Genomic DNA, 12,581 nt, shown 5'->3' on the forward strand with positions numbered 1-12,581 from the left:
TGCCAGCCCAGATTACTGTATCCAGCAAAACTCTCAATTAACATTGATGGAGAAACCAAGATATTCCATGACAAAACCAAATTTACACAATATCTTTCTACAAATCCAGCACTACAAAGGATAATAAATGGTAAAGCCCAACATAAGGAGGCAAGCTATACCCTAGAAGAAGCAAGAAACTAATCGTCTTGGCAACAAAACAAAGAGAATGAAAGCACACAAACATAACCTCACATCAAATATGAATATAACGGGAAGCAATAATCACTATTCCTTAATATCTCTCAATATCAATGGCCTCAACTCCCCAATAAAAAGACATAGATTAACAAACTGGATACGCAACGAGGACCCTGCATTCTGCTGCCTACAGGAAACACACCTCAGAGACAAAGACAGACACTACCTCAGAGTGAAAGGCTGGAAAACAACTTTCCAAGCAAATGGTCAGAAGAAGCAAGCTGGAGTAGCCATTCTAATATCAAATAAAATCAATTTCCAACTAAAAGTCATCAAAAAAGATAAGGAAGGACACTTCATATTCATCAAAGGAAAAATCAACCAAGATGAACTCTCAATCCTAAATATCTATGCCCCAAATACAAGGGCACCTACATATGTAAAAGAAACCTTACTAAAGCTCAAAACACACATTGCACCTCACACAATAATAGTGGGAGATTTCAACACCCCACTCTCATCAATGGACAGATCATGGAAACAGAAATTAAACAGTGATGTAGACAGACTAAGAGAAGTCATGAGCCAAATGGACTTAACGGATATTTATAGAACATTCTATCCTAAAGCAAAAGGATATACCTTCTTCTCAGCTCCTCATGGTACTTTCTCCAAAATTGACCATATAATTGGTCAAAAAACGGGCCTCAACAGGTACAGAAAGATAGAAATAATCCCATGCGTGCTATCGGACCACCACGGCCTAAAACTGCTCTTCAATAACAATAAGGGAAGAATGCCCACATATACGTGGAAATTGAACAATGCTCTACTCAATGATAACCTGGTCAAGGAAGAAATAAAGAAAGAAATTAAAAACTTTTTAGAATTTAATGAAAATGAAGATACAACATACTCAAACTTATGGGACACAATGAAAGCTGTGCTAAGAGGAAAACTCATAGCGCTGAGTGCCTGCAGAAAGAAACAGGAAAGAGCATATGTCAGCAGCTTGACAGCACACCTAAAAGCTCTAGAACAAAAAGAAGCAAATACACCCAGGAGGAGCAGAAGGCAGGAAATAATCAAACTCAGAGCTGAAATCAACCAAGTAGAAACAAAAAGGACCATAGAAAGAATCAACAGTACCAAAAGTTGGTTCTTTGAGAAAATCAACAAGATAGATAAACCCTTAGCCAGACTAACGAGAGGACACAGAGAGTGTGTCCAAATTAACAAAATCAGAAATGAAAAGGGAGACATAACTACAGATTCGGAGGAAATTCAAAAAATCATCAGATCTTACTATAAAAACCTATATTCAACAAAATTTGAAAATCTTCAGGAAATGGACAATTTCCTAGACAGATACCAGGTATCGAGGTTAAATCAGGAACAGATAAACCAGTTAAACAACCCCATAACTCCTAAGGAAATAGAAGCAGTCATTAAAGGTCTCCCAACCAAAAAGAGCCCAGGTCCAGACGGGTTTAGTGCAGAATTCTATCAAACCTTCATAGAAGACCTCATACCAATATTATCCAAACTATTCCACAAAATTGAAACAGATGGAGCCCTACCGAATTCCTTCTACGAAGCCACAATTACTCTTATACCTAAACCACACAAAGACACAACAAAGAAAGAGAACTTCAGACCAATTTCCCTTATGAATATCGACGCAAAAATACTCAATAAAATTCTGGCAAACCGAATTCAAGAGCACATCAAAACAATCATCCACCATGATCAAGTAGGCTTCATCCCAGGCATGCAGGGATGGTTTAATATACGGAAAACCATCAACGTGATCCATTATATAAACAAACTGAAAGAACAGAACCACATGATCATTTCATTAGATGCTGAGAAAGCATTTGACAAAATTCAACACCCCTTCATGATAAAAGTCCTGGAAAGAATAGGAATTCAAGGCCCATACCTAAACATAGTAAAAGCCATATACAGCAAACCAGTTGCTAACATTAAACTAAATGGAGAGAAACTTGAAGCAATCCCACTAAAATCAGGGACTAGACAAGGCTGCCCACTCTCTCCCTACTTATTCAATATAGTTCTTGAAGTTCTAGCCAGAGCAATCAGACAACAAAAGGAGATCAAAGGGATACAGATCGGAAAAGAAGAGGTCAAAATATCACTATTTGCAGATGACATGATAGTATATTTAAGTGATCCCAAAAGTTCCACCAGAGAACTACTAAAGCTGATAAACAACTTCAGCAAAGTGGCTGGGTATAAAATTAACTCAAATAAATCAGTTGCCTTCCTCTATACAAAAGAGAAACAAGCCGAGAAAGAAATTAGGGAAACGACACCCTTCATAATAGACCCAAATAATATAAAGTACCTCGGTGTGACTTTAACCAAGCAAGTAAAAGATCTGTACAATAAGAACTTCAAGACACTGAGGAAAGAAATTGAAGAAGACCTCAGAAGATGGAAAGATCTCCCATGCTCATGGATTGGCAGGATTAATATGGTAAAAATGGCCATTTTACCAAAAGCAATCTACAGATTCAATGCAATCCCCATCAAAATACCAATCCAATTCTTCAAAGAGTTAGACAGAACAATTTGCAAATTCATCTGGAATAACAAAAAACCCAGGATAGCTAAAGCTATCCTCAACAATAAAAGGACTTCAGGGGGAATCACTATCCCTGAACTCAAGCAGTATTACAGAGCAATAGTGATAAAAACTGCATGGTATTGGTACAGAGACAGACAGATAGACCAATGGAATAGAATTGAAGACCAAGAAATGAACCCACACACCTATGGTCACTTGATTTTTGACAAAGGAGCCAAAACCATCCAATGGAAAAAAGATAGTATTTTCAGCAAATGGTGCTGGTTCAACTGGAGGGCAACATGTAGAAGAATGCAGATCGATCCATCCTTATCACCCTGTACAAAGCTTAAGTCCAAGTGGATCAAGGACCTCCACATCAAACCAGACACACTCAAACTAATAGAAGAAAAACTAGGGAAGCATCTGGAACACATGGGCACTGGAAAAAATTTCCTGAACAAAACACCAGTGGCTTATGCTCTAAGATCAAGAATCGACAAATGGGATCTCATAAAACTGCAAAGCTTCTGTAAGGCAAAGGACACTGTGGTTAGGACAAAACGGCAACCAACAGATTGGGAAAAGATCTTTACCAATCCTACAACAGATAGAGGCCTTATTTCCAAAATATACAAAGAACTCAAGAAGTTAGACCGCAGGGAAACAAATAACCCTATTAAAAAATGGGGTTCAGAGCTAAACAAAGAATTCACAGCTGAGGAATGCCGAATGGCTGAGAAACACCTAAAGAAATGTTCAACATCTTTAGTCATAAGGGAAATGCAAATCAAAACAACCCTGAGATTTCACCTCACACCAGTGCGATTGGCTAAGATCAAAAACTCAGGTGACAGCAGATGCTGGCGAGGATGTGGAGAAAGAGGAACACTCCTCCATTGTTGGTGGGATTGCAGACTGGTAAAACCATTCTGGAAATCAGTCTGGAGGTTCCTCAGAAAATTGGACATTGAACTGCCTGATGATCCAGCTATACCTCTCTTGGGCATATACCCAAAAGATGCCTCAACATATAAAAGAGACACGTGCTCCACTATGTTCATCACAGCCTTATTTATAATAGCCAGAAGCTGGAAAGAACCCAGATGCCCTTCAACAGAGGAATGGATACAGAAAATGTGGTACATCTACACAATGGAATATTACTCAGCTATCAAAAACAACGAGTTTATGAAATTCGTAGGCAAATGGTTGGAACTGGAAAATATCATCCTGAGTGAGCTAACCCAATCACAGAAAGACATACATGGTATGCACTCATTGATAAGTGGCTATTAGCCCAAATGCTTGAATTACCCTAGATCCCTAGAACAAACGAAACTCAAGACGGATGATCAAAATGTGAATGCTTCACTCCTTCTTTAAATGAGCAAAAAGAATACCCTTGGCAGGGAAGGGAGAGGCAAAGATTAAAACAGAGACTGAAGGAACACCCATTCAGAGCCTGTCCCACATTTGGCCCATACATATACAGCCACCCAATTGGACTAGATGGATGAAGCAAAGAAGTGCAGACCGACAGGAGCCGGATGTAGATCGCTCCTGAGAGACACAGCCAGAATACAGCAAATACAGAGGCGAATGCCAGCAGCAAACCACTGAACTGAGAATAGGACCCCCATTGAAGGAATCAGAGAATGAACTGGAAGAGCTTGAAGGGGCTCGAGACCCCAAAAGTACAACAATACCAAGCAACCAGAGCTTCCAGGGACTAAGCCACTACCTAAAGACTATACATGGACTGACCCTGGACTCTGACCCCATAGGTAGCAATGAATATCCTAGTAAGAGCACCAGTGGAAGGGGAAGCCCTGGGTCCTGCTAAGACTGAACCCACAGTGAACTAGTCTATGGGGGGAGGGCGGCAATGGGGGGAGGGTTGGGAGGGGAACACCCATAAGGAAGGGGAGGGGGGAGGGCGATGTTTGCCCGGAAACCGGGAAAGGGAATAACACTCGAAATGTATATAAGAAATACTCAAGTTAATAAAAAAAAAAAAAAAAAAAAAAGAACTTGTCTCAAAATAATAGCAAAAAAAAAACCCCCAAAAAACAAAAAAACAACAAAAACAAAAAACCCACACTATTTCTATATTTCTATATTTAAAATTATCATATTTATTTATTGTGTGTGTGAGCAGGTACATTCATTGCCACAGCACACATGCAGACATGATACGACAACATGTGGCAGTCAATTCTTTCTTTTGTCATGTGACCTCACATATTAAACTCAGGTCTTCAGTATGGTGGCAAATATCTTTACATACTAAGTTAACTCGCCAGCCCTCAAATATCTGTCTGGGTTTTTTAGTTATTACCTTCATCTACTTATTTGTGTGTGTGTGTGTGTGTGTGTGTGCACATGGAAGTCAGAATAACATGTGATGCTATTTCTCTCCTGCCATGTGGGTCCTTGAGATTGCACTCAACTAGAAAGGCTTACAAGGCAGCACCTTAACCTGCTGAGCCATGTTGCATAGCCATGATTTTTAATTCCTAATTATTTTTATATTTGCTTCTGTGATATGAATCTTTTTGTCCTTCTAGTTCTTCAATAAACCTTTTTACATTTTTAAGATTTATGTGTATGAATGTTTTGTCTGCATGTGTGTATGTGCTCCCATCCTTAGAGGTCAGAAGAGGGAATTGGATCCCCTGGAACTAGTGTCAAAGATGGTTGTGAGCCATCATGACCATGGCTGAGATGTTCTAAGTCATCTCTCTAGTCTCCTTAATAAATCCTGCATGACAGTGATAGCTGTGTTCTAACATGATAGTTTTGATAGCCACTTTATGGTATAATAGTCTTTATAGCTGTTATAACTTAATAATGGATGACAGATATGTTAAAAATATAATAACCATGATAGCTGTCATACACACTATCCATGATAGCTGTTATACACACTAGCCATGATGGCTGTTACACATTAACCATAATAGCTCTCATACACATTAGCCATGATGGCTGTATACACACTAGCCATGATGGCTGCTACACATTAACCATGATAGCTCTCATACACATTAGCCATGATGGCTGTATACACACTAGCCGTGATGGCTGTTATGACCTACTAGTCATTATAGCCATGTTATGACAAAATAGTGCTGGGAATTGAACCCGGGTCTTCAGGAAGAGCAACAAGTACCCTAAATCACTAAGTTTTCCTACAGTCCCCTTCAATAAATCTTGCATAGAAACATCTTTAAAAGTCCAATCCACATTGAATGGGATGATACAGAGATGCTAGAAGGTAGCAGAAAGAGCATTAACATGTTCTAGTAGAGTGGGCTAAGAGTGCTCTGTCAAAAAGATAGTATGTGGCTTTTAAAGTTGAACACAGAATCAGGGAAAGGAGAAAGTATGTCGAATGAGGGCAAAAATTTGGACAACTGGAAAACCAGAGAATGACACAGAATGGCACGCTCTCAGTGATAAATACCATCTCCAAGGAGTCTGCTTCATCGCCAAACTCTTGTTGTTCTTCTGTTGTTTGTCTTGAAATAGGGTCACCCTACATATCCCTGTAGTCATGAGACTGCATCTACAGGAGAAATGTGTATGTGCCTGGGTTCTTTAATATGAAACAGAGTTAAATGTAATAAGTAAAAAAAAAAAACAAAAAAAACCAAAAAAACCCAAAAAACAAAAAAAAAAAAAAACCCAAAAAACAGTGTGGCTCCTACTACGCATCTAGTCTCCTCTGGATCCTTTAAACCTTTCTTCGCTATGCTTCAGTTACTGGAGGCTCATTCCCTCATGCTCTTCCAGGCTCGCCCACTCAAGTGGTCAGGCCTCTGGTTATATAACAACTCCTCAATGAGACCTTCTCTGAGTACTGTATATGGGTATATTTCTTTAACCCCATCAGACCTGAATAATTATGTGTCCTAGGACTCCATCTTCAGTGACATTAGGACAGATTTTCACATGGATGTTATCCATCTTCCTCCAAGATTGTAAGATACAAGAGTTAGAAGGGCTGCGCTCGTTTAACTCAGCATCACACACAGTTATTTTAGGTCCTAGGCCAGAACAGACTGTCATCATTTCTGGGATGAGCAGCTGACGGCCTAAATGAAAGACTGAGCGTCAACTAAAACAAGGGAGAGAACTCTAGAGTCAAATTAAATAATTTCTGGTAAATCAGACTTCCATAGCCTCTGGAAAGCAGTCAGAATTAGAATGCTACTTTATAAATAGCATCTAGCTATTGAATACCACAGTAATCACTACGGTCATTAATCGGTTATAACAATTATTGTTTACTTACGTTTCCATGAAGATATGAAAGGTAAAGTAATAGGTACATGTTCAATTTCTAGACCACACTCAGTTATCCGCTGTAATCGGCCACGTAGTTTAACTTTCTTTCTTATAAATTCTACTGGAATATCTGAGGAGGTTGTAAATTTTGACGTCTGTTGGTTTACAAAGAAGAAGAAGAAGATGTAATTTTCACTTAAAATGAAAATAAAATGTGAAGATATCAAAGCATTTAATAAGAAGACAGAGCCGTTGAAAAGTTTTAACTCGGTTCTTAACTTGACATTAACATCTTAATATTTAATAAAGTGTTTATAGGGTCTGGAGAGCTGGCTCAGCAGTTACAGGCACTTGATGCTCTTGCCCTGGATGTGGGTTCAGTTTCCAGCATCAACTTCCTGGTACTCTCTTCTGGCATCTGGTGCACAGAAACTCACACATGCACACACACACACATACGAATAGTAAATAAGTTTAAAAACGTATATAGAGACTTAAAGCTTACTACTCACTACTTCTTCTTTTCTATGTCAAGCTACTATATAAAAGATGGCGACTATAAATCCCAAGCAAAGTTGTGTCATGTTAATGACTCCTAACTGGCAAGGCATGTTTTAATGTTTAACAATCATTTAGGAGACAAAGCAAATCCTGTTGACAAAGGCCAACATTGAAATTTTATTTCCTCAGCAACTTCTTGGAACCCAGGGTTAGTAGTTATTTAATGCGACAGGCAGCACAGCACAGCGCATATCACGGCTAGTTCAGAACTTTACACGACACTAGATTTGTTTATTTTTCCAGGAAATAATGCTATAGAGTATTTTCTCTGCAAGGGAGAAGAGCTTTATACAAATGTTGGGGAAATTTCTAGTCGTCTATCAACCAGAATTTTTAAAAATTTCTGTTTAGTGGTGTGTGTGTGTGTGTGTGTGTGTGTGTGCGCGCGCACGCTTCATTGTACGTGTGGACATCAGAGGACAACTTTGTGGAGCATGTTCTCTTCTTCCACCTTCACATGGGTTCTGGGACCAAACTCTGGTCTCCAAGGTTTGTACAAGAGCCTTTATCCACTGAGCTATCTTGAAGCTCCAGGACTCACTTTTAATTGGGATTCAGAAGGACCACTCTGGATTTTGTGTGTGTGTGGGAGGGGTACATAAAATACTTATGTGTATTTTGATTTCAGATATTCATCAACATGAATGTCATAATGATAACCCACATTCTTGAGATGTGGTCTCTCTCTCTCCATATATCTATATATTTATATATCTATATCTATCTATCTATGGAGATAATATATCATTTTATATATAATAGGTATTATATATATATATATATATATATATATATATATATATATATATATATATTTAGGCAAAGTCTCAAAAGACCATTCCAAGTTAAATTGGAAAGTTGTAACCTTTCAAATTCTATAATCTGACCGTTTAGGTTTGATAACTTAGTAACAGCCACAGCAGAACTTGCATTTCTATCTACATATAATAGTTTATTAACAAAACAGCTGAGAAACAGTTTTGACTAAAAGACAAGATTTCATTTGTACCAACAACTCCCTATCCAGAGCAGACAAACCCTAGTTTGTGTGGTTTTGGTTTTGGTTTTGAGACAAGGTCTCCCTCAGTCCATGCCAGGCAGATCTGGAGCTCAACAGCAGTTCAGGCTGGTCATGAACTTGCAGCAATGCTGCCTCAGCTCTCCAAGTTCAGTGACTTTACTATTTTATAACAAACTAAATCCTTTATGGAATCATTTTTTAGGTCTTAAAAATATGGGTATGTAAATAGCCTGTAGAATTAAGTAAGCAAAATTCTGCACATTTTCTACAGCCCTAAAATAAATTCTCTGTTCTAAATCTTAACCAAGATCTTAAAGTACATTTGCTATTCTAAAATACAATTTAAAAATCTTCTAGGATGAATCCAAGCGGCCTGGAATGAGACCAAGCCGATTGTCTGTTGCCTGAACCATTGATGACTCACCAGCCGAACGCTCCTTATTAGTAACACTATCCCAGCTATGGCCATTCCAGTGCTGATGTTCTACAGGAAGAGATTTAACGATTAATTCTCACCAATTATCGTTTACAATAGTCAGTGTACTAACTTAAAAGGACGGAGACTGTCCTCGTGACCACTAACAGTTCAAATAACACAGATGCTTCAAATGGTGGCTCGACTCTTCCAAACGCCCCCTGCCCCCACTGCCTCTGTCCTGTCCTTCAGCTCTTGCAGTATTCTTCCTTAGCAATCTGGCATGCATAGGGACTGGAGTGAGTGATTGTGCCTTGTACTCACACATGGCCTAGCATTTCTAACTTTTCATCCATGGTGAATTATGTACTTGGTAGGAAACCTTAGAATACAGCATCATGGCAAACATTGGGTAAGCGTGTGTGTAAATGGTTGGACATTAATATTAGTATAGTGAGTAATAATACATGTATTTATTTGGCACTGATTACTACTAAAGGGCAGATACTAGACTGCTCAGAGGATGGCGCCACAATGGCATGTCAGCAGGCATGGCCTTGGACCTCATGCTGCCTTGTTGCAAAGCATTGCAAAATTCAACTTCCTCCAATTCTTAGCAAAATGGTTAAAAGTTGTTGTTCCTTCTAAATGCATTGTGCTTCTGGCTTTTGGCTACCCATCTTTCCCAGTGATCTGTCACCCTGTTTGCCTCAGATTTTGCTTCTGCCACCTTCTACTCCCCCAGAGAATCCCCTAGGCCTCATTTCCAGAACATCTTCTGTAACTTTCTGCAGTTGTTTCAAGATGCCGGTCAAGACCAGGGCTTTACACACTCTGCCAGGTAATGCAGCTCACTCTCAGTTTCACGTCCAGTTGTGATTTCCCTTGAATACTAAACTATGCTCTGCCGCTTCAAACAACTGTGCTTTGAGTCTCCACGTTTGCAAGCCCAAGAGCTCTGCAGCTTTTCCCAATAAATCATTTACTGCAAGTCCATATCAGGAACCATCACCAACATCAACCCAGGGGCAGCTCCCACCTAGCGTACATCACCACCACAGGAACCTTAGCAGTCTTTTCTTTAGAATTAGCCTGAACACTTATTAGCCTACGTGCCCCCTTTTGGTTAAATTTCAGTGTCTTTTGTTTCGCTTTAAAACAAAACACGACTGGTGACAGTTCAGTGGTAAGCACTTCAGAGCTTACCGAAGTTTGAACCTCAGCCTTGAGAAAACCCATCAAGGTTCTGCCAAGGCCTCCCCTCTGCTCTTACTGCGTTTCCAGCAGGCCAATACTGAAAGAGGAGCTACTCCTAGACCAGCCCCATGGTGTCCCCAGCCTTGGGCCAGCCTCCAGGCCTGATTGCCGCCGCCAGGGCGGCAAAAGAGGCGTTGTCGCCTCCCTGGCCATTCCCCTGTGGCCGGGCTGTCCTTCCGCTCCAGCGGGTCCTCTACGAGGCCTGCCGCGATCACCGCGCTCAGGCTAGCCCACCCTGCCGGGCCGTGGCACCTGGACAAGACGCAGATGGTTGTCCGCCCACTGCGACATCCGCGTTACCACGTTGGCCTCCCCTCGGTCGCGGTCGGAAGCCTGCGACCCGAGGCTCGCGGGCAGCGGCGCCATGTTCCGGCGTCCAGCGGGTTCCCCCTGGTGGGCAGCAGGGGGCGCTGAGCTGCGCTCCGGGTCCCCGCCTCTCCTGGGCGTTTGCAACCTTGCCTACGTGTGTCCTCTGATTGGCACCATGCCAGCCAGAGCAACAGAACAACACTGACTCAACACAACACAAAAAATGCCGTGAAATATAAAGAATTAGGAAATCTGTGTAAATATACACGATCTTCTTAGTCTTGCTACTTTTTCTATAAGCTTGTTTTTATTATGTTTCTGTTTATATTTTTGAGACAGGGTTTCTCTGTGTTATTCCTGGCTGCCCTGTAACTTGCTCAGCAGACAGGCTGGCTCGACCTCAGAGATCCACTTTCTATATTTTATGGTGCTGGAGAGCAAACCCAGATCCTTCTACACATTGGGCAGATTGTGTTCCAACCTTTGTTTCTCTAGAAACAGGGTTTATGTAGCACAGGCTGGCCTCAGCGTACTAGTCTTTCACCTCAACTTCTTCGATACAGATGCCACTGCTGTGTTTGTGTGCCCTGACTTTCTAAATATTTTTAATGCCAAGAATAATAAAGGAATGAGAGATGGAGATATACTTATTCAGCCAAAATGTGCATCGTGAAATAACTTTAACTTTGGTCCAAAGAGAGATCTGGCCTTTCCCATTGTGTCGGGTAACTCTAAAATATCTTACCTGATAAAATTATCTTTTACTGAGGCTTTTGCGCCTGTAAGAAAATCTAACATCCCACTTATGGTGGAGGCTTTGAGTCTGACCTCAGCTTGACCTCCAGAGGGGCTAGAGACTGGCAGTGTACTATAGTAAAAACCTCTACACACAGGTGTGGGGAAGCATTCCTGGTTTCATTGTCCCATGCTTTCTCACACATGGTTTTCTGAGAGGAGTCAGTGTTATTCATGACATCATGAGTGAAGATGCTTTTAAAACAAATTGCCACACCTGAGGGTGTCCTTGGACATTCCCAAACTCTACAATTGGTGTTAGAAGTATTAAAAGTTGTTTAGCTCTGCATGGTTCGCTATATTGTCATCTCTATTTAGAAGTAATGTTTAAAATGTTACAGGAGGGCTTTCTTTTTTTTTTTTTTAATTAACTTGAGTATTTCTTATATACATTTCGAGTGTTATTCCCTTTCCCGGTTTCCGGGCAAACATCCCCCTCCCCCCTCCCCTTCCTTATGGGTGTTCCCCTCCCAACCCTTCCCCCATTGCCGCCCTCCCCCCAACAGTCTAGTTCACTGGGGGTTCAGTCTTAGCAGGACCCAGGGCTTCCCCTTCCACTGGTGCTCTTACTAGGATATTCATTGCTACCTATGGGGTCAGAGTCCAGGGTCAGTCCATGTATAGTCTTTAGGTAGTGGCTTAGTCCCTGGAAGCTCTGGTTGCTTGGCATTGTTGTACATATGGGGTCTCGAGCCCCTTCAAGCTCTTCCAGTTCTTTCTCTGATTCCTTCAACGGGGGTCCTATTCTCAGTTCAGTGGTTTGCTGCTGGCATTCGCCTCTGTATTTGCTGTATTCTGGCTGTGTCTCTCAGGAGCGATCTACATCCGGCTCCTGTTGGTCTGCACTTCTTTGCTTCATCCATCTTGTCTAATTGGGTGGTTGTATATGTATGGGCCACATGTGGGGCAGGCTCTGAATGGGTGTTCCTTCAGTCTCTGTTTTAATCTTTGCCTCTCTCTTCCCTGCCAAGGGTATTCTTGTTCCCCTTTTAAAGAAGGAGTGAAGCATTCACATTTTGATCATCCGTCTTGAGTTTCATTTGTTCTAGGCATCTAGGGTAATTCAAGCATTTGGGCTAATAGCCACTTATCAACAGGAGGGCTTTCTTAACATGTGAAGCCCTAGGCTAGATCCCTAGCATTGCAAAAACATAACATAA

General features: G+C 40.9%; 1 protein-coding gene across 9 annotated transcripts in view; it reads right to left on the reverse strand.

Annotated features, from left to right (window-relative positions):
- C2h3orf33 (similar to human chromosome 3 open reading frame 33) overlaps positions 1–10,729 on the reverse strand; it is a 31,250-nt gene extending 20,521 nt beyond the window's left edge. For 4 of the 9 annotated variants that reach the window (XR_005500342.2, XR_010063643.1, XM_039102887.2 and 1 more), the window contains exons 1-3: positions 10,570–10,728; positions 9,070–9,129; positions 7,071–7,218 (exon numbers count right to left, since the gene is read on the reverse strand). Coding sequence is in view for 7 of the 9 variants with exons in the window: in XM_039102887.2 (XP_038958815.1) it covers positions 7,071–7,218; positions 9,070–9,129; positions 10,570–10,683 (322 nt within the window). In the remaining 2 variants the exon portion in view is untranslated. Of the gene's footprint in view, positions 1–7,070; positions 7,219–9,069; positions 9,130–10,266; positions 10,465–10,569 lie in introns of those variants that run through there. The other 5 variants (XM_063282368.1, XM_063282369.1, NM_001399811.1 and 2 more) reach the window with 4 other exon arrangements.
- Positions 10,730–12,581: the final 1,852 nt, after the last annotated feature.

This window comes from Rattus norvegicus, chromosome 2 (assembly GCF_036323735.1).
Source record: "Rattus norvegicus strain BN/NHsdMcwi chromosome 2, GRCr8, whole genome shotgun sequence".
In the NCBI taxonomy this organism is placed as follows: Eukaryota; Metazoa; Chordata; class Mammalia; order Rodentia; family Muridae; genus Rattus; species Rattus norvegicus.